The sequence below is a fragment of the Oncorhynchus kisutch genome, linkage group LG19 (assembly GCF_002021735.2).
Source record: "Oncorhynchus kisutch isolate 150728-3 linkage group LG19, Okis_V2, whole genome shotgun sequence".
NCBI classification, from domain to species: domain Eukaryota; kingdom Metazoa; phylum Chordata; class Actinopteri; order Salmoniformes; family Salmonidae; genus Oncorhynchus; species Oncorhynchus kisutch.
The window spans coordinates 51259245-51281906 of NC_034192.2; the positions used below are offsets into that span (position 1 = coordinate 51259245).

Sequence of the window (22662 nt, forward strand, 5' to 3'; positions counted from 1 at the left end):
AGCCCATTCATATCCTGTTGCCTGTTGAGAGCCAAAATGACGTCAATTGCACCGCTATATTGTATGTTGTCCGTGCGCAATCTTTTGCTGCATTCATGTGCTAGTCGAAACTAAGAAACTCGGACATTTGACTTACTAACTGGTTGTAGTTTAAACACGTGCCGCGTTCAATGAATCAGGAGGTATGACATTTCCGAGTTTTGTAGTTCCTACTAGTATATGAACGCGGCATGAAGTGCTGAGGTCGCGTTCCCCTGCTCAGACGTTGCATGCGTTAAAACAATGGTTGCGTGCAACGTCATCGACTGCCAGATTGCTATAACATATAATTTGGTCAGCTGATACTTCAAATACTTATCCAGGCATTGTAAGATCTGGCAGTCGTCAATAACGCATTGGCTGAGGAACGCGCCCAATAGTAAAAGCAGGGTGAGTGAATGGTTTGGTAGCCGCTGCAGTAGGAGGAAGGAACGCGGTTCTACCCCTAGTTAGTCTCTTTCAGTTTCGCCATAAAACAATATATTAGTGTGCCCGTTCTGATAGCAATCGTTGATTTTAGTATTATACTAGGGTATTATTTGAGATAGAAATATTTCGAATAGTTACCCCCCGGATAGAGACAGCAACCGCCATTTTAATCGAGTATAACACATTTTCGGTGACAGCGCTAGCACAACAATGGCTCTGAAAAGAATTCACAAGGTAAGAAGGAAGTCAACGAAAAGGCCCAATGTTTCGCAGTTATAATAAAAAAGCGATATATTCTAAGATGTGTTCTATTAGATGTGTCATCTGAATGATGTCGGGGTTAAATGTGGTGTGTTTAAAAGCTTGTCACTCACAGTACGGCAAATGGGCTCACGGCCGTGAAGCAATGCGCCTCGGTCGGTGTTCGATCCACATTTTTGGGCCCTCCACCTTTTTGATAACGTTACTAGTTTGCCATCTAACGTTAGCTCGTTAGATTAGGAATATACCTTTATCAAGAGAAGATCAGTATACTTTACATATCTATAATCGCATCATTCAAACGCACTGGTTTACATGATAGTCGTTTGATTGGTAGTTAGCTGGCTAACAACATTATTTAGGTAACTAGTTACGTAGCTAGCTATGGCTAATTCAGTCGGCGGCTAACGTTAGTTGTCTGCTAGCTATCCAGTCAGATTTCTACTTTACGGTAGTTATGCTAGCCATTAAAATATATTTTAATGTTTTATGTCCCACAAATCCAGTAATCAGTTCGCTAACTAGATAAAACATGACGAATGCAGCTAGCTAGCGCCTAACTCCATATATCAGCCTTCCACTCCACTAACTTCACAGATTTAAATGGGGCCCGAGAAACGGTAGTGAGCTAACGTTAACTGTCTAGTTAACAAGATGAGTTCTAGTTTTATTCGCACATTAGTTAGCTACATAATGCAGCTAGCTAGCTAACCAGTTAGTTGGATGTTTACTAGATGGGTAGATCACCCGATGGTCTTTTTTTATTCCATGTAATTGTCAGTCATCACTCATACTTTTAATCTAGATACAATGCGTGACAGTTAGCTAGCTAACATTGGGGCATTGTTAACAAGCTAAAGTTATGGATTCATTACTTTTGGTAGTCATGGTGACAAAATATGGCCAGCTAACGTTAGTAGGTACCAGGCAATCCCAGTAAAAGCTGCCATGATGTTGACTAAATACCACGGATATCTCAGGTGTGACTTGGGAAATGGTTTTTGTTTTTTTGTTTTGTTTAATTCGTTCATTTTCGATTACCAAACGCTCAGTAGAATGAAATTGTGAGATCAGGCAGTTATCTAACAACATTTGACAGTTTTTAGGTGTTCTGTTGTTAACTCTGGTGTCACATTACTAGTGAGGGCATGATGTATAGAGGGCATTCTTGGTGGGTGGGTGTATGTGTGGTTTATTGATGAACAGTCAATTTGAGCTGTTCAATAGAACTTGATTGATATGGACAACTGGCTGCCCCTTAACATTGTGAATAATCAAGTTGTTGTATACCAAATATGAGGAGTATACCCCCTCTGCCCTCAGAACAACCTCAATTTGTTGGGGCATGGACTCTACAAGGTATCAAAAGTGTTCCACAGGGATGCTGGCCCATGTTGACGCCAATGCCTCCCACAGTTGTGTCAAATTGGCTGGATGTCCTTTGGGTGGTGGGCCATTCATGATACACACAGAAAACTATTCAGTGTAAAAAATCCAGCAGCGTTGCAGTTCTTAACACACTCAAACCGGTGTCGCTGGCACCTACTATCTACTCAAGGCTAAAAAAATCTTTCTATAACCTGGATTTAACAGATTACATCAAGGCATCATAGCTTTCACTTGGATTTACCTGGCCAGTCTGTTATGGAAAGAGCAGGTGTTCTTAATGTTTTGTATACTCAGTGTATGTATTGGTCTATAGGTGCATACGTTCAAATAGTATTGTCATTGCTAACCACTTACTCCTGTCTCTCAGGAGTTGAATGACTTGGCACGGGACCCACCAGCCCAGTGTTCAGCAGGACCAGTAGGAGATGACAGTAAGTAGCTCCTCATCAGGCAACACCACAATACTATGACATTTCAGGCTTCCAAAGGTCTTGTAACAAGCAAACAAACAAGTAGGCTAGATGCAGATAGTTTTTCTAAATGGTGGTGAGTCTGATGCACCCTGGTTTATTAGGAATCTCTCAGTCAACCAGAATCACAGAATCTGGACTGCATATAAAAATAAACCATAAAAATGTTGTTGTTGTCACATACACTGGATAGGTGCAGTGAAATGTGTTGTTTTACAGGGTCAGTTATACTAGTACGGCACCCCTGGAGCAAATTAGGTTTAACTTTTGGTGTTGGGCCAGGTACCAGGAAGTCTTTGCAATCTAATAATTATTTATGGCTCCAGTAGGGTTGGTGAGATGTCCATCATAGCCAGCAGCAGCATGAAACTCTGTCACTGCCTTGCCATATTGGAACTGACCAGTGACCACCATAAAGAGTATATTGTCAATTAATTGATCCGATTGCACATGTTTCCCTGTATCTGACAAATGACCAAAAACCAAGTCATTTTAACAGGAAGGGAATTCATTTGTATGGAATGACTGGTTTTAATCAAGCTGTCAGCTCCAGAGAAAGCTTCTCACTGTAATCTGGTTCAGGTTATTTATCAATCTACCAGGGTGTTTACATACACTACAGGAACAAGATCATCCACATGCGTTGATCACATTTTTACTAATACTGTATTATTTAGTTGATTGGTTGATCGATAGACAGTTGGTCGACCAAGATTTCTTTAGTCGAGCAGTAGAAAAAAACTTTCATGGTTTAGAAGACACCTGTCTGATTCTCGCCTATCTGAGTGGACTAATCCATTGTGGAGGCCGTGGGGATGGCACAGTCCATCACTCTGACATGTGCTACTGAAATTGTATATGGTTGTATTACGTAAGAACAATGGCGCAACACTAATAAAAAATATTATTTTATAACATGCACTTTCTCCCATGTTGGACAGTGGTTGCTGTCCACGGTTCTGAAACTCATCAGTGCACTCCTAAACTGCCGCCTTTTCCAAGACCATGTTGCTGCACAACAGCAATGTTATCCAGCATATTGGTGTTGAGAACAATGTGGTGGTGGCAGCAGCAGAGTTGGGAGACGTTACAACAGCCCTTGCCTTAATTTTTTAAGAAAAGTGAGGAGGGAACCCCAACTTAATTAGGTCTATAATCAATAGCCTAACTACCCCCTAAATTGTTTTTATAAAATGAAAATCAATAGCCTAACTGTTAAATGTGCCTGGCTTTATAAAGACAGATTCTACTTGTGTTGCCTGTTTGAGTGTTTGTTTAATACCCTACTGATTCCGTGAGCACCAAGCCTCACACAACCACATGTTGGATAAACAATTTCACAAATTCGGCTGTTTTTCATATTTGCTATGCTGTAATGAAGGCGTTACACTTTTTTCATTAGAACAGCCTCTCTGGTATTACTTCTAATTTATTTAGTGTTCACGCTGTTCCAAATTGTCAAAAAAATGATAATAACCCACCTTTCTCTTGACCTTATTGTTATTATGATCATTATAATAATAAGAAATGTCATTATCATTAGTAGGCTTAGTACAGCAGCCTTGTATAACCACCATCGAACTGTGGGCCTAAGAGCACATCCTGTTTAGTCTTAATACCGTAACTTATTTAGGCCTACATTTCAATACTTATAGTTCTGAAAGTATTCAGACCCCTTGACTTTTTCCACATTTTGTTACATAACAGAAGGCTGACAGGAGAATAAGGAATCTAAAAAAGATTTTTCCATCAATTTAATTCATCTTCACACCCCATAATGACAAAGCAAAAACAAGTTTTCACTGTCATTTTGGGGGTGTTGTGTATAGATTGATGGGGGGGGATATTTTAGGTAAGACTGTAATGTGAAAAAAGTCTAGGGGTCTGAATTCTTTCCGATGGCACTGTATCTATCAGTCATTCATCCCTTCATGTCATCACACCCCATACGAGTCATTCATCAATCAAGCATTATAGTTTTAAAATAAAATGACAAACTGACCCTTGAATAATTAGCATAAACAATAAATAAGCTGCTCCATTTCGGAAATTGCATTCACGAATGAATGTGACTTTTTTATGTCTTTGCTGTAATAATGGCTTTACAAAAAAAGCGTTACCACAGACTGTTACGCTTATAATTTTAGTGTTAACATTGTTCCAAACGGTCAAAGATTATATTGTAATCTAACAGCACCTGTTTTGCACACATAATATACCCACAGCTCTTACCTTACCTTTTTGATCTCCAGTATTTTCCACAACTAGTCAAATTTATTCCACACTTCTGACTTCCCCTTTTTCCTCCTGAGCAACCAGTAAATATTTTCACCCCATTAGAGTTTATTTGTGACGTCCTCTGCATCCATTTGACTGCTGTGTGTTCGGAATTTGTGATTATGATAGGACCTCTATACCAGGCGGTGTCAGGAAGACCCTAAAAATGGTCAGACTCCAGCCCCCCTAGTCATAGACTGTCCTCTCTGTTACTGCACGGCAAGCGGTACCGGAGCACCGTCTCGGTACAAAAGGCTTCTTAAAAGTTTCTACCCCCAACCCATAAGACTCCTGAACAGCTAATCAAATGGCTACCCAGACAGGTACCCCCTGTATAAAGCCTCGCTACTGTTATTTTACTGCTGCTCTATAATTTTTAAAAATGGTATCTATTTTTTAAAACTTATTTTCCTTCACTGCATTGTTGGTTAAGGGCTTGTAAGTAAGCATTTCACTGTAAAGTCTACGCCTGTTATATTAGACACGTGACAAATAAAATAACAATTCTGCATTGCTTGCTGTTTGGGGTTTTAGGCTGGGTTTCTGTATTGCACTTTGTGACATCAGCTGATGTAAAAAGAGGTTTATAAATACATTTGATTGATTTGATATAGGTCAGGCCCTATTGGTCACGTGCATGCAATGCATACATGTGTCACATAAAGAGAGCAAGGGTTGAGGGAACAGGGAATGGTTTTTCCCAAAACAAATGAGGGATTTCGTTAACAGACCTTTCCAGTCAGAAATGGCTGTAACTATGATGAACACTGTTGATGTTCTGTGGTGGTCGCTGCAGCAGGGATGAGAACGAAACAATGGATCAGTCACTCGCTGTCTTTTATTAATTTTTTTAAATATATTTTTATTAAACAGCGCAGCAAGTCTGAGCCCGTCACAATAAAATCAATTGCGGCCGGACTCCTTTTTAGTCATTTGTGTGCAATCACACTGCACACTGCCCTAACACATCTGGACAAGAGGAATACCTATGTGAGAATGCTGTTCATCGACTACAGCTCAGCATTTAACAACATAGTACCCTCCAAACTCATCATCAAGCTCGAAGACCCTGGGTCTCGACCCCGCCCTGTGCAACTGGGTACTGGACTTCCTGACGGGCCGCCCCCAGGTGGTGAGGGTAGGTAACATCTCCACCCCTCTGATCCTCAACTCTGAGGCCCTACAAGGGTCTTCTCCTGTACTCTGAGCCTTCTCCTGTACTCCTTGTTCACCCACGACTGCGTGGCCATGCACGCCTCCAATTCAATCATCAAGTTTGCAGACAACACTACAGTCGTAGGCTTGATTACCAACAACGACGAGACGGCCTACAGGGAGGAGGTGAGGGCCCCCGGAGTGTGGTGTCAGGAAAATAATCTCACACTCAATGTCAACAAAACAAAGGAGATGATCGTGGACTTCAGAAAAACAGTAGAGGGAGCACCCCCTTATCCACATCGACGGGACAGTAGTGGAGAGGGTAGAAAGTTTTAAGTTCCTCGGCGTACACATCACAGACAAACTGAAATGGTCCAACCACACAGACAGTGTAGTGAAGAAGGCGCAGCAGCTCCTTTTCAACCTCAGGAGGCAGAGGGTAGTGAGGTCTGCACAACGCATCACTGGGGGCAAACTACCTGCCCTCCAGGACACCTACACCACCCAATGTCACAGGAAGTCCATAAAGATCATCAAGGACAACAACCACCCGAGCCACTGCCTGTTCACCCCACTATCATCCAGAAGGCGAGGTCAGTACAGGTGCATCAAAGCGGGGACCGGGAGACTGAAAAACAGCTTCTATCTCATGGCCATCAGACTGTTAAACAGCCATCACTAACATTGAGTGGCTGCTGCCAACACACTGACTCAACTCCAGCCACTTTAATAATGGAAAAATTGATGTAAAAAATGTATCACTAACCACTTTAAACAATGCCACTTCATATACTGTTTACTTAACCTACATTACTCATGTATATACTGTACTCAATACCATCTACTGCATCTTGCCTATGCCGTTCTGTACCATCACTCATTCATATATTTTTCTGTACATATTCTTCATCCCTTTACACTTGTGTGTGTATATGGTAGTTGTTGTGAAATTGTTAGGTTAGATTACTCGTTGGTTATTACTGCATTGTCGGATCTAGAAGCACAAGCATTTTGCTACACTCGCATTAACATCTGCTAACCACTTGTATGTGACAAATGAAATTTGATTCACTGCAAATTAAGAAATTGTTATTAAACTGCATTATAAAGCCAAGTTAAATTCTATAAAGAATGATGGACAACTTTGGAATACTTTAAAGGAAATGGGCAGAAAGACACTTTCATCGAATCAGATGGCTTAGTCATCACAACCATTTATGTTCCCAGTTACTTTAATAATTACTTCCTTTGTAAAGTGGCAAATGTTGTTTTTTAGAATGAACATAGTTTTAAAATAGTCAACTTACGCACACACCCACCAGACATGCCACCAGGTGTCTTTTCACAGTCCCCAAATCCAGAACAAATTCAAGAAAACGTACAGCATTATATAGAGCCATTATTGCATGGAACTCCCTTCTCATATTACTCAAGTGAACAGCAAAACTGTTTTTAAAAATAATAATAATTTTTTAAAGATGAAGCTGTACCACGGCACAACGCCTCTCCTCTATTTGACCTAAATATTTTGTGTGTATGTATTATGTAGGCTGTGCCGTTTCAACATTTTATGTAGTTCTGTTATTGTCTATCAATGTTCTGTTTTGTGTAGAACCCAGGAAGAGTAGCTGCAGCTTTCGGCAACAGCTAATGGGATCCTAATAAAATACCACATGAACACAACCACTAGCTGTAATCCTCTGTAGCCAAGCCGTGCGCAAGCACAATATAACATACTTTTGCTGTTCTGAGACCTCTTGTCGTCAAATAGGCTAACGTCTGAGATTACGCAGTGTTTACTCAAATTCCATTTATTGATCATAATAAGATATGAAGTTCAAAGCCATTTAACAAACTGAGTGGTTCACTCAGACAAGTGTCAAAGGCCATCTGATATCTTTTTGATAAATTATATTGATATTACTCTTATCAGAGAATATGGTGATGAAGTGCATTGGCTTATCGTACCAGTGTTGTCTCTAGAAAACTAAGTGATTCCACTATTTGTCTGCCTGCTTGAGAATCACTAGCTGTTAACCACTCTCTGGCAACCATCTGATCTGGTATACACTAGCCCTGCCCTGTGCCCTCCATGTTGTATAAGGTAGACTAGTTGTTGTTTTGAAAGGAAAATGTGACATATTTTGAGCTTTTGTCACCCTTGTCCAAAACTTGTTTTGGGCTTCTAACATCCCAGATAGGCTAGAGTAGCAACCTGGGTCTTTCAAATAAAATGGTTGTATAATGGTCCTAAACTCTTTTATTCCTTATATATTTTCTCACATTTCCCCATTTTTACTTCAGGATGGTATTGGTGCATTTGTTTAAAGTGTTCTGAAGTTCTAGTTCTTTTTAGTTGAGCGATTTACATTCATTCTTATCTTTAGATGGCATTTGGCCACTCCCCTGTGTTTTTAGGATGGATTATATAACAATTGCTTTAATACAAATATCCATTTGCTTAACTATTGCACTGACATCATTCATGATGTCAATAAAAAAAATGATACTGCTGGAATGGTATTATAAGTCATATAGAATGAATATCCAGCCCCACCCTGGGCTTTGCCTCATCCTGACTTCACAGCATTCAACACTCTCGCTACACCGACTACGTCTGACGGTTTCACTGCTCTCTCTTTCAGTGTTTCACTGGCAAGCCACGATAATGGGACCTGTAAGTACTGTGACGACAATCAGTCATTATCATAAATGAGCTTTTATTACTTTCTATAGTACAGTGTATCTCACCATGATGACATTCTCCTAATGACCTGTGAAGCTCTAAGATTGAATTGATACTAATGGTGCTGAATCTTCTACTCTAACAGAACGACAGTCCTTATCAGGGTGGGGTATTCTTCCTGACTATTCACTTTCCCACAGACTACCCCTTTAAACCGCCAAAGGTGAGCCAGAAATACGTGTACACACACACACACACACTGAATTTACAGACGACATCCACTTGTCGTAGTCAATCATACACACATGCATTTGTTTGAACGTGTGTTTTATGTGATGGCTGTAACTGCGTCGTTTCGTGATGCTCCCTTTCTGTACCCTTCATCCATTTGAGTTATTTCTTCCTCCTCTTAACCACGTCCATTCTGTTTGTTTCTCTGTGTGTGCAGGTTGCGTTTACCACAAGAATCTACCACCCAAATATCAACAGCAACGGCAGCATCTGTCTGGACATCCTGCGATCACAGTGGTCTCCCGCCCTGACCATCTCCAAAGGTACACCGTACAATACAGTAGATGGAAGATGTGAATAAAACCGCTTTGTTTGTATTTCACTTTAACGTCGTGAAGTATGAATGTCCTCTTTTGGTGGGGGGGTGTGATTCCTGTGTCTGTTTTTGTAACTCTTAAGTTCAGCTCTCCTTCAGTCCTAAACCAATAACAGGACCTTGACCTCTTCCTTTTAGTTCTCCTGTCAATCTGCTCTCTGCTGTGCGACCCAAACCCAGACGACCCCTTAGTACCTGAGATCGCCCGCATCTACAAGACGGACAGGGAAAAGTGAGTATATAGCTTCAGAAAATGGTGTTCTTTAGGATGACCTATAACCTCTTGAGTCAATGTGGTTAACATGGCAGGATCTTGTTAGATCCTTTAGATAATCCTCTGGTTATTGGTCTGTATGCTAAAACTGTTGAACAGATAGTAATCTGGACTCCTACTGTATTCAAGAAGCAGAAATTCACTATTTGTCTCTGCTTCCAGGTACAACAGAATAGCTCGGGAATGGACACAGAAGTATGCAATGTAGTGTTGGCGTAGAATCATGACCAACCACCTCTACAGCTAAATGTTAGCGGAGCTTTGAAAGTAAAGAGAAAAAAATGAAAAAGATCTTGTTGGTTTCCATTGGAGTGCTTTCTTTGAGCCACATCTCCCCTTAACCAGAGCACCTGTAAACTCCCTCTTTCCTGCCCCCTCTTCACGACCAATCCACCCACCTCGGCCTCTCCACCCAACTTAACCTGGCAGCCATGGTGTACATATTCTCAAACTGCAGTCATACCCCCCTTGCCCCTTGTGCTCCTTTCATACCCACCCCACGCTCCCCTCCTTATTCCTGGTCATATTCCTGATGCAGGCTGGGCTGTCTAGGGCCCTACCTACACCCTCACTCCAAATGTTCTTCATTCTTAAAGCATTCCTTACTTGGGGACTGTTCCTTTCTTTTTGGGGGGGGGGGGGGTCTGAAATTGGGGGAATTTTTTTTTTTACTCTACGTTTTCTTTCCTGATCTCCCAGCTATATAGGTGTGATTTCAGGAAAGCGTTTCACGTGTTGAGCCGGGGACACTCGTGTGTTTTGTATAAAATCTAGTAAGGAATTATTTTAATCATAGCAGGCTATAAAATGGAAAACTGTTATGGCCTTTTCATCTGTTTCTCTTGAATTATATGAAAGGACTTGAATTTATCCACTCTCCCCCACTATTGCCATAAGCCTAGATTGTTCCTTGCACGCACACACACACCCACACACCCAAACTCAGTTTCTCCAAGACCACCACCTTCGTTACATTCACAAACTGGAGGTTTTGGACCAGCTATTTAAAGAAAGTTTTCTTAGTTTAACCTGTTTTATTTCCCTATAACTCATAGGTTGCATTTTTGTTATTGTTGAAATTCGAGGCTAACATCTTCAGGCTTGGGCTCTGGGTGCGAGGACAAAATGCTCCTCACACAAACAAACTCTGTATATTAAATTACCTGAGAGGCTCTTTGAGCTTTGTGTGTTGATTAAACTGTGTCATAAAAACCATGACTCAAGCTTCCACTGAGTTTCAAACATCACTTGCTAGAGAGAAGGATGGAAGACCGCTACTGGTTTTGCTTCATGTCTTTCAATAGTTTTAGTTTAAAAGGGGGAAATGCATATTAAGGGGTACCATGGCTAATGTGTTCCTAATATGTAAATACATTTTGCTCTGAGGAATTGCTCTGAAATGCTGTGACTTTATACCACTTGCCTTACAAAAATCTGCCTGTCAATACATTTTATCACACATCTTACATAAATAATATGTTGCACATTAGACTGAAAACGTGACAAATAACTGCTTCATTTTTGTTTTACCAATATTTCATAATGTTTATGTAGTAGCTTATGTTTTTTTTTTCTCCCAAAACATCTAAATAAGTTGTCTGATTATTGACAACCTACAGCAGAGTTCATCAACTATATTCAGCTGGGGGAACCACCCCCTGAAAAATCTGAATTCCAAAATATATATTTAAAAAAATCACAAGTAGTGCACTGGGTCTTTTACTAGCATTTAGCGGGCGAAATATAAACTCAGCAAAAAAAGAAACGTCCTCTCACTGGCAACTGTTTATTTTCAGAACATTTAACGTAAATATTTATATGAACATATGATTCAACAACTTTGACATAAACTGAACATGTTCCACAGACATGTAACTAACAGAAATGGAATGTGTCCCTGAACAAAGGGGTTTAAAATTTAAATAAAAATAAGTCAATGCAGCTGGTGGCCACACTCATGGACTGTAACAGATTTGCCAGTTCTTACTGTGAGATGTTACCCCACTCTTCCACCAAGGCACCTGCAAGTTCCCGAACATTTCTGGGGGAATGGCCCTAGCCCTCACCCTCCGATCCAACAGGTCCCAGACGTGCTCAGTGGGATTGAGATCGGGGCTCTTCGCTGGCCATGGCAGAACACTTGACATTCCTGACTTGCAGGAAATCACGCACAGAACGAGCAGTATGGCTGGTGGCATTGTCATGCTGGAGGGTCATGTCAGTATGAGCCTGCAGGAAGGGTACCACATGAGGGAGGAGAATGTCTTCCCTGTAACGCACAGTGTTGATTGCCTGCAATGACAACAAGCTCAATCCGATGATGCTGTGACGCACCACCCCAGACCACGACGGAACCAAATCGATCCCTCTCCAGAGAACAGGCCTCGGTGTAACGCTCATCCCTTCGACAATAAATGCAAATCCGACCATCATCCCTGATGAGACAAATTTGCGACTCGGCTATGAAGAAGTATTTTTGCCAGTCCTGTCTGGTCCAGCGACGGTGGGTTTGTGCCCATAGGTGACGTTGTTGCCGGTGAGGACTTGCCTTACAACAGGCCAACAAACCCTCAGTCCAGCCTCTCTCAGCCTATTGCGGACAGTCTGAGCACTGATGGAGGGATTGTGCGTTCTTGGTGTAACTCGTGCAGTTTTTTTTGCCATCCTGTACCTGTCCGGCAGGTGTGATGTTCGGATGTACCGATCCTGTGTAGGTGTTACACGTTGTCTGCCACTGCGAGGACGATCTGCTTTCCGTCCTGTCTCCCTGTAGCGCTGTCTTAGGCGTCTCACAGAACAGACATGGCAATTTATTGCCCGGGCCACATCTGCAGTCCTCATGCCTCCTTGCAGCATGCCTAAGGCACATCCACGCAGATGAGCAGGGACCCTGGGCATCTTTCTTTTGGTATTTTTCAGAGTCAGTAGAAAGGCCTCTAGTGTCCTAAGTTTTCATAACTGTGACCTTAATTGCCTACCGTCTAAGCTGTTAGTGTCTTAACGACCGTTCCATAGGTGCATGTTCATTAATTGTTTATGGTTCATTGAACAAGCATTGGAAACCGTGTTTAAACCCTTTACAATGAAGATCTGTGAAGTTAATTTGTAAAAATCCAAATATCTTTGAACGACAGGGTCCTGAAAAAGGGATGTTTCTTTTTTTGCTGAGTTTACATATGTAGCACAGGCAAAAGCATTTTTTCTACTTTGCCAAAAAGGTAGTTGTGTAATTTAGAACAGTATCTTGCAGGATTCAATAGTTGGAATTGTAAGCGTTGTTTCCCTGTCTCTTTCTCTGCGGTTGTCATTGGACTCCAGAAAGCACAAAACCCTGTCTGTCCTCAAACATAAAGTTATGGGCAAAGACACAAAACATCCACATCAAATTAAATATTTTTCTTGGTCAAATAACATGGGAAGATAACGCTTTGTGCAGTATTAATTTACCATCCTTTCAAACCACAATGTCAATGTACATTAATGTATTGTCCATAGGCTAGTCATACCTTTGTACCTGTTGACTTTCCATCACCATGAAGAATAACAATGCACAATACAGAAATTGAGTTCATTGCGACATCAAATGGTTTGTGATGTGGCTCAGTTGGTAGAGCATGGTGTTTGCAATGCTAGGGTTGTGGTTTCAATTCTCACGGGGGACCAGTACGAACAAGTATGCACTCATTACTGTAAATTGCTCTGGATAAGAGCATACACAGTACAAAAATGTAAAAGGAATGAATAGACCATTTCAGTTTTTACAGAAATAAATTGCATTTGCAAAGTATTTCACGAAACGAAAGCATATCAAGCAAGTATTTTTATATTCCACAAGTATTATCAAAATTACTGTTTTGTACAGATAATTGTCAGGTTCTAGTTACAAACGCTGGTAAACAGTCAAATATATTTAGTAAATAAAAAAAATCACAAAAGTAGGGCTTTACTAATGCTGCATTAAGGGACCGATATATACAGCGCGAGGAAAACATTTTTTTCTGCATACAGATATATTTGACTAAAACAATTTCATTTGTATAAAATCACATATCTCTTATGAACGGGAATACTGTGAAACGGATTTCACAAATTAAAATCACATGTAGCTTATTTGCTCGTGTTTAACCGTTTTTTGTGTCCAACAATTAAGATTATTAAATATGTTTATTTGCTCAAAAAAGTTGAGGCCAAAATAAATGGGCCGCTGGCGGTTAGTTGGCGAACCCTGACCTAGAGTTAGCTTGTAACCATTTTAATAATGGGATTGATTGGCCGGTCCTATTGGTCATAACACCAGTGACGTCGTTCAGTCTGGGCTGGTACAGTCGGTCAGAAAGGACAGGGTTCAGATTTATTCTGATTGACCTTGGTGCGCAAGACCTAAACATAACACCGACCAACCGACAGGATGACAATCCAAGGTTTACCGTTACCTCCAATTCCATCGTTGCCAATGTCAAGCCCAGTAGTAATCGAGAGTCATGGATTCCAGATATCTAAAGGTAAAGCAATTGATTGTATAGTTCTCTAAGTGAACTTTCTGAATACACCCTGTGAATAGTCTGTCTATAAATAATGAACAGTTGATCTATTCAAAACACTTGCCGTATTTAGGCACAGCTCCAGTCCCTGTAAGCACAAGTAATGTAGCCTAAATATAAGGACATTTACCTTGTTTACTACAATCATTAGCCCACTGCACCCAATGATACTTGAAAGCAACCATTTGAGAGAAGCCATAAATATAGTCAGTTGCGTAGCAGGTTGTTGATCAGGACAGTGGACATTCACCAATCAATTTAGGTTAGGACAACCTTACCACCAGTCAGCCTAGTGCACCTCGCTAGTCTGTCAGGTGTTTTGTGTGTGGCCATTACTTCGGCAGCTAAGCCGCTGTAGCCTGTGCTCAACAGTTCTTGCTCTCCAAATCCTTGACAAACTCGATTGTTTTCATAAGCCTAATTATGTAAATACATGTGGCTCTATGCTATCTGCCATTTTGTTGACCATAGTACATTTGTAGATTCCAACCAGTAAATCGCCTTTCTCTGTTTACGTGCGTGCACAGAGCTCCAGAACGCATGTTGGCCCAGCAGTGCCGCGATATCAGATTTCATAGCGGGTTATGTGGGGCTAAAGGCCAGGCAATATGTTGTGGCAGTCGGTCCTGCTAGAGAAGTATTGGTATGTTTAAAACCAATGTCTAAGATGTCCATTCTAATCGCCATGGCAACGTAAACCTACCATAGTAGGCTAATCTTTCCACATCTTAAAATAAGAAGAGGCGTTTAGTCTAGCCACATTTCTTGTTGTGATCCACTAATAAATAGGCTACGTGCGCATATATTCATGGATTTAAAAAAGCACAGAGAATAGGCCTTTTACCCCGGACCTGTCCTATAGTGTCACGTTCTGTTATTATATCTTTGTTTTAGTATGGTCAGGGCGTGAGTTGGGTGGGTTGTCCTATGTTCGTTTTTCTATCATTTTGGATTTCTGTGTTCGGCCTAGTATGGTTCTCAATCAGAGGCAGCTGTCAATCATTGTCCCTGATTGAGAATAATACTTAGGTAGCCTGGTTTCACTTTTGAGTTGTGGGTGTTTGTCTTCCGTGTTAGTACCACACGGGACTGTTTCGGTCATTTCACGTTTATTGTTTTGTATGTCGTAGTGTTCAGTTTATGTATTTAAATAAACATTATGGACACTTACCACGCTGCAAATTGGTCCTCCGATCCTTCTCGCTACTCCTCCTCAGAAGAGGACGAAATCCATTACATATAGGCCTAGTATGCTTCCATAATAGCGTTTCAAAAAACGGAACTTGAGTAATAGTGTTGTTTATAGACCTTTATTACAAAGTTAAAGAGAAAAACCTGGTCTTCTGTAAGGTGAAAATCCTTTCTGCATACCTTAACTTCAATTAAACCAGTCTCAAATAGCTGCTGCCCCTTTTAATAGCCGGGTAAGGGCACACATTAATTTCAGCAAACAGTGAACCAAATGCACACATTGATTTCAGCAAACAGTGAACCAAATGCACACATTGATTTCAGAAAATAAACACGTTTCAAATAAATGTGGGGTCTAAATAAATTATTTACGAGGTTACCATGAATTACCATGAATTGTTTGAGTGTTGTTTAAAAAATGATGGCAATCTGTTTTTATCGCCAGTAAGGCCTGTAAGAAACTGCTAGGCATTGGCTGCTAACCAAGGGATTAGTGTTCCTGTCTTGAAGCACGGTTTCCACTGCTCGATTTTTTTTTTTTACCCCCATCACTCACAGCATAAGACATACACATTTTACACTGAACAAAAATATAAACGGAAGATGTAAACTTTTCTGAAATAAAAATACCCCCCAAAATGTCATATACACAAAAAGCTTATTTCTCTCAAATGTTGTGCTCAAATGTGTTTACATCTCTGTTAGTGAGTATTTTCCCTTTGCCAAGATAATCCATCCCCCTGTCAGGTGTGGCATATCAAGAAACTGATTAAACAGCATGATCATTACACAGGTGCACCTTGTGCAGGGACAATTATAGGCCACTCTAAAATGTGGATACAACACAATTGCACAGATGTCTCAAGTTTTAAGGGAGCATGCAATTGGTATGCTGACTGCAGGAATGTCCACCAGAGCTGTTGCCAGATAATTGAATGTTAATTTCTCTACCATAACCCGCCTCCAACGTTATTTTAGAGAATTTGCCAGTACATCCAACCGCCCTCACAACTACGTGTATGGCGTTGTGTGGGTAAGCCGTTTGCTGATGTCAACGTTGTGAACAGAGTGGCCCGTGGTGGTAGGGTTATGGTATGGGCAGGCATAAACTACGGACAACAAATACAATTGCATTTTATTTACAGCAATTTGAATGCACAGAGATACCGAGACGAGATCCTGAGGCCCATTGTTGTGCCCCTCATCTGCCATGTTGGCCCACCTCATGTTTCAGCATGATAATTACCTTGAAAACAACAGGCGAAAATCTTCGACACAAGTTCTTATTTTACCTCAGTGCTGGTAACAGCTGAGAACTGCTAGCTAACTGGCAAGCACAAAAACAGTCAACAACTTTGGGAGTACAGACCTGCAGAAATGGACTGATCGCCCTCTAGTGGCGAAAGTCAGAACTGCCAAAAACGCACAGTCATAGAGGAGAATAATTTTTCTGTCAGTTACCACGTTTCCATCGACAGTTTTTATGTGAGTAAAAGCCATACCATATTTTTTTTAAATGACACCCCTGATGGAAACAGGAAGTTTTGGTACAATCTCATAAATGCCGACAGATCATTTGTTCATTCGACATGATGGGATTTTTTTGTGTCTTTAAAATGAATTATGCGAGCAATGACGATGGAAACACCTTTATATCGAAGTAAAATTGAAGCCAGGCGATGACGTGTGTGGTCCTCCCACAATAACTCGGGAAACCATGCAGTTTAAATTACACTCCAGATTAAATAAATTATGATGAACTTCACAGGTTGGTGAAAGTGCATGGCGTGCGCTTGATGATGCTCCTTTCTGATGCAATTCCAGGGTCTTATTCTGGTGACATGATGATCAATGCTTGACTGCCGTTTTGACAAATAAAAACATTCTCACTCTTATCTATAATCTCATCATGTAGTCGAGCCTAGCAGCACTGTATCTGCCAGCTGTTGGCTACAGCGCACGTGCCAAGACTAGAGTAGAGACATTAGCTATTTAACACAACCGTTTGACAAGCTATCCATAGAGTTGAAAATGCGGTGGAAACATTAGATTTTTATTCAGTACATGAAACATTAATAGAACCTTTCTCTAATAAGTGCCTGTTTATGTTCAGTATTTTCAGCAAATAAAAGCCTGGGCTATTAATTGACGTTTCACAGTAAATATGCATTTTCTGAATTTTGATCTGTACATTGTAAAACATTTCCTGTAAAATGTACAGTAATTTACTGGCAGCAATTGGCCAGTACAGCTACTGTAATCCATTTCACAGTAGTACATTTTTTTGGTACCAATATTTTTACTGTAATCTAATTTACAAGTAAAACGTTTCTTTAACCGTTACTGAACATGTTGTAGTTAATCATTTTCACGGTAACTTGATGGCAGAGCAATGAAACAAAAAGTAAAAGTAAAAGTTCATTTTAAACTGCAAGAAAATGTTGTATATATATGTTTTAATTACAAGGGATTATAGCAAGCAGGTTGGCTGTAGGTATTTGCATATAACAGCATATTCATGAAAACTAGGTGTTTTACATCACTTGCACTTCTAGAGGCCTAACCAAAGGCTTACAAACTGGCTGTGATTACAGGGCAACACAGATCAAATGGACATGGGAAAATATTAAAACATTAAAAGGTTTAAGGCGTGACGCCACTCTGATTTGATCCCTATATACATTTAATTGTTAGGGAACTACTACCACATATCACTTAAATTGGTACAGTACTCTCACTAATGGGTGCAACAAATATAGCCACTTAAGGCACACATGAATATACAATATGTACACATTAGTGCTATTTCAGCCATACCCAGTGCTGACAGGTGTATAAAATCGAGCACACAGCCATACAATCTCCATATACAAACATTGACAGTAGAATGGCCTTACGGAAGAGCTCAGTGACTTTTAAAGTGGCACCATCACAGGATGCCACCTTTCCAAAAAGTCAGTTAATCAAATGTCTGCCCTGCTAGAGCTGCCCCGGTGAACTGTAAGTGCTGTTATTGTGAAGTGGAAACATCTAGGAGCAACAACGGCTTAGCTGCGAAGTGGTAGGCCATACAAGCTCGCAGAACGGGATTGCCGAGTACTGAAGCGCGTAAAAGTCTTTCCTCGGTTACAACACTGAATACCGAGTTCCAAACTGCCTCTGGAAGTAACGTCAACACAATAACTGTTTGTCAGGAGCTTCATGGAATGGGTTTCCATGGCCGAGCAGCCACACACAAGCCTAAGGTCACCATGCGCAATGCCATGCGTCGGCTGGGAGTGGTGTTAAGCTCGCCGCCTGGAGTGATGAATTACACTTTACCATCTGGGAGTCCAAAGGACAAATCCGGGTTTGGCAGGTGCCAGGAGAACGGTACCTGCCTGAATGCATAGTGCCAAATAAAACATTTGGTGGGAATAATGTTCTGGGGCTGTTTTTCATTGTTCGGGCTAAGCCCCTTAGTTCCAGTGAAGGGAAATCTTAACGCTACAGCATACAATGACATTCTAGATGATTCTGTGCTTCCAACTTTGTGGCAACAGTTTGGGGAAGGCCCTTTCCCATTTCAGCATGACAATGCCACCGTGCACAAAGTGAGGTCCATACAGAAATCGTTTATCGAGATCGGTGTGGAAGAACTTGACTGGCCTGCACAGAGCCCTGACCTCAACCCCATCGAACACCTTTGGGATGAATGGGAACACTGACTGCGAGCCAGGCCTAATCGCCCAACATCAGTGCCTGACCTAACTAAAGCTCTTGTGTCAGAATGGAAGCAAATCAAATGGCTACCCAGACTATTTGCATTGCCCCTTCTTTGCTACTGCTACTCACTGTTATTATCTATGCATAGTCACTTTAATAACTACCTACATGTACATATTACCTCAATTACCTCGACACCGGTGCCGCCGCACGCTGACTCTGTACCGGTACCTCCTGTACATGGCCCCGCTATTGTTATTTACTGCTGTTCTTTTAATCATTTGTTATTATTATCTCTTCCTTTTTGGGGGGTATTTCTCTTAAAACTGCATTGTTGGTTAAGGGCTTGTAAGTAAGCATTTCACTGTAATACACCTGTTGTATTCGGCGCATGCGACAAATACGATTTGATTTGAAATCCCTGCAGCAATGTTCCAACATCTAATGTTGCCTTCCCAGAAGAGTGGAGGCTGTTATAGCAGCAAAGGGGGGACCAACTCCATATTAATGCCCATGATTTTTGGAATCAAAACTATGAAATAACACATGGAATCATGTAGTAACCAAAAAAGCTTGATTATTTTAGTTTGTTCCGCAGTCTTACAGCTTGGAGGTAGAAACTGTTAAGGAGCCTTTTGTTCCTAGACTTGGCGCTCCAGTACCGCTTGTCATGCGGTAGCAGAGAGAACAGTCTATGATTTGGGTGACTGGAGTCTATGACAATTTTTTGGGGCTTTCCTCTGTGACACAGCCTACTATATAGGTCATGGATGTCAGGAAGCTTGGCCCCATGATAGTTTGTGGGTGATGTGGACACCAAAGTACTTGAAACTCTCGACCTGCTACACTTTAGTCCCGTCGATGTTAATGGAGGCCTGTTCGGCCTGCCTTTTCCTATAGTCCATGATCAGCTCCTTTTGTCTTGCTCACATTGAGAGAGAGGTTGTAGTCCTGGCACCACACTGCCAGGTTTCTGACCTCCTCCCTATAGGCTGTCTTATCGTTGTCGGTGATCAGGCCGACCGCCGTTGTGTCGTCAGCAAACTTAATGATTGTGTTGGAGTCGTTCTTGGCCACATAGTCGTGGGTGAACAGGGAGTACAGGATGGGACTAAGCACGCACCCCTGAAGGGCCGCAGTTTTGAGGATCAGTGTGGCAAATGTGTTGCTGCCTACCCTTACGATCTGGGGGTGGCCCGTCAGGAAGTCCAGGATCCAGTTTCAGTGGGAGGTGTTTAGTCCCAGGGTCCTTAGCTTAGTGATGAACTTTGTAGGGAATTTGGTTTTGAACACTGAACTGTAGTCAATGAACAGCATTCTCACATAGGTGTTCCTTTTTGTCCAGGTTGGAAAGGGCAGTGTGGAGTGCAATTGAGATTGCGTCATCTGTGGATCTGTTGCGATTTGGAGTGGGTCTAGGGTTTCTGTCATGATGGTGTTGATGTGAGCCATGATCAGCCTTTCAAAGCACTTCATGGCTACCGATGTGAGTGCTACGGGGCGGTAATCATTTAGGCAGGTTACCTTCGCCATTTTGGGCACAGGGACTATGGTGGTCTGTTTGAAACATCTAGGTATTACAGACTCGGCCAGGGAGAGGTTGAAAATATCAGTGAAGACACTTGCTAGTTGGTCCGCGCATGCTCTGAGTACACGTCCTGGTAATCCATCTGACCCTGCGGCTTTGTGAATGTTGACCTGTTTAAAAAGGTCTTGCTCACATCGGCCACGGAGAGCGTGATTACACAGTTGTCCGGAACAGCTGGTGCTCTCATGCATGCTTCAGTGTTTCTTGCCTCAAAGCGAGCATAAAAGGCATTTAGCTTGCCTGGTTGGCTCGGGTCACTGGGCAGCTCGCGGCTGGTTCTCCCTTTGTAGTCCATAATAGTTTTCAGGCCCTGCCACATCCGATGAGCATCAGAGCCAGTGTAGTATGATTCAATCTAGTCCTGTATTGACGTTTTGCCCGTTTGATGGTTCGTCTGAGTGCATAGCGGGATTTCTTATAAACTTATGGATTAGTGTCCCACTCCTTGAAAGCGAACGCTCTAGCCATTAGCTCGGTACGGATGTTGCCTGTAATCCATGGCTTCTTGTTGGGAAATGCACGTACAGTTACTGTGGGGACGACATCGTTGATGCATTTATTGATGAAGCCGGTGATTGAGTTGGTATACTCCTCAATGCCATTGGGTGAATCCCGGAACATATTCCAGTCTGTGCTAGCAAAACAGTCCTGTAGCGTAATATTCGCATCATCTGACCACTTCTGTATTGAGCGAGTCACTGGTACATCCTGCTTTAGTTTTTGCTTGTAAGCAGGAATCAGGAGGATAGAATTATGGTCAGATTTGCTAAATGGCCAGTATGTTACTGTAGATTTTCAGAACAAGGATTGTAGAATTCCTAAAATACAGTATATTACTGTATTATGTGGGGGTACTGCATTCTCACTCACAGGTGCAACAAATATAGGCTCTTACAAGGCATGCCTTAAAATATGTTTAATATTCCCCGCCCACAAACATTTTCCCACAATGCACCATTATTAATACTGTAAAACACATTTATGGTATTTCACTGTGCATTCTACTGTGTTTTACTGTTGAAATGACAGAAAGGTCGTACAGTGTGCTGTAAAACAATGTTTGGTATTTTACTGTGCATTCTATGGTCAACCACTACATTCAGTTAAACAGTGTCATACTGTTGATTAATACAGTAAGTTACTGCTAAAATTACAAAAACTGCTAACAGTGTACATGTGCATTCTCTCTGTTTATGTATGCCTGTATGTGTTCTTGAATTTCAGACCAGCTGACTGTCCTAGTGCCAGTGGTTGTGGCGGCTGCTCTAGGTGGCTTCCTGGTTAGCCGGTACTTCACTGGGCGTAAGAAAAGCCAGGTCAACACCTGTGTGTGTAAGGACAGTGCCAAGGTGGTGCACAGCTTCGACATAGAAGACATTGGCAGCAAGGCCGTCTACTGTCGCTGCTGGAGGTCCAAGAAGGTGGGCACTTCTATAGTCATGTCTCAGGGCAAATTATTCACTATCATTATCGAATATAATTTGCTATTTGGCCGTTTTGCGAAGTGTAGTTTGTTATGGGATTTTTAAGGCGATGGCTGGTGAGATTATACCTTATGTTATTTACTTCTTTGTGTAAATTTCCCCTTTGGGTATCGAAGTTTTTTCAATTTCCCCACAGTTCCCCTACTGTGATGGTTCCCATACCAAGCACAATGAGATCACTGGGGACAACGTGGGACCCCTCATCATCAAGAAGAAGGATGCTTAACCAACCTCCCTTTCCCCTTCTCGCCCCTCCCATCAAATCATCATTCAACACCATTCAGTCACAAGGTGCTACACTTTATTTCGACATTATCTGACACAAGAGGGCACTTTCATTTCCCCTCTAAGACTATTGTCTATTCCAGTGTTCAAAGTACAACCTTTAGGAATATATATTGTTAATGTCCAAAAGAAATACATGTTCTAGTGGATATGACAGACTTGATGGTGATGTATTTTGGCCCGTATATTGTGAATAAAAGTTTTCTTAAAGTGGTCAGACGTGTGTGTCTACTGTCATTCCTTTCCTGAGACGTATAAGGCCGACATGATGTGGTGCT

General features: G+C 41.5%; 2 protein-coding genes across 3 annotated transcripts; both read left to right on the forward strand.

Annotated features, from left to right (window-relative positions):
• Positions 1–314: 314 nt before the first annotated feature.
• Positions 315–10808, forward strand: ube2d2 (ubiquitin-conjugating enzyme E2D 2 (UBC4/5 homolog, yeast)). Of its 2 annotated transcripts, none has more exons than XM_031797686.1 (7): positions 315–429; positions 2486–2549; positions 8669–8700; positions 8855–8932; positions 9158–9263; positions 9455–9548; positions 9753–10808. In XM_031797686.1, coding segments are annotated over exons 2-7 (357 nt in total). In that variant the 5' UTR covers positions 315–429; positions 2486–2548; the 3' UTR covers positions 9799–10808. The 2 variants fall into 2 exon arrangements, with proteins under 2 accessions (XP_031653546.1, XP_020308686.1); XM_020453097.2 differs by having other exon boundaries at positions 321–702.
• A 3095-nt stretch (positions 10809–13903) lies between these two features.
• zgc:110843 (CDGSH iron-sulfur domain-containing protein) lies at positions 13904–22598 on the forward strand. Its single transcript, XM_020453180.2, has 3 exons — positions 13904–14092; positions 21840–22036; positions 22236–22598. The coding sequence occupies exons 1-3, from the start codon at positions 13999–14001 to the stop codon at positions 22323–22325; spliced, it is 381 nt and encodes a 126-aa protein (XP_020308769.1). The 5' UTR covers positions 13904–13998; the 3' UTR covers positions 22326–22598.
• The last annotated feature ends 64 nt before the right edge of the window (positions 22599–22662 follow it).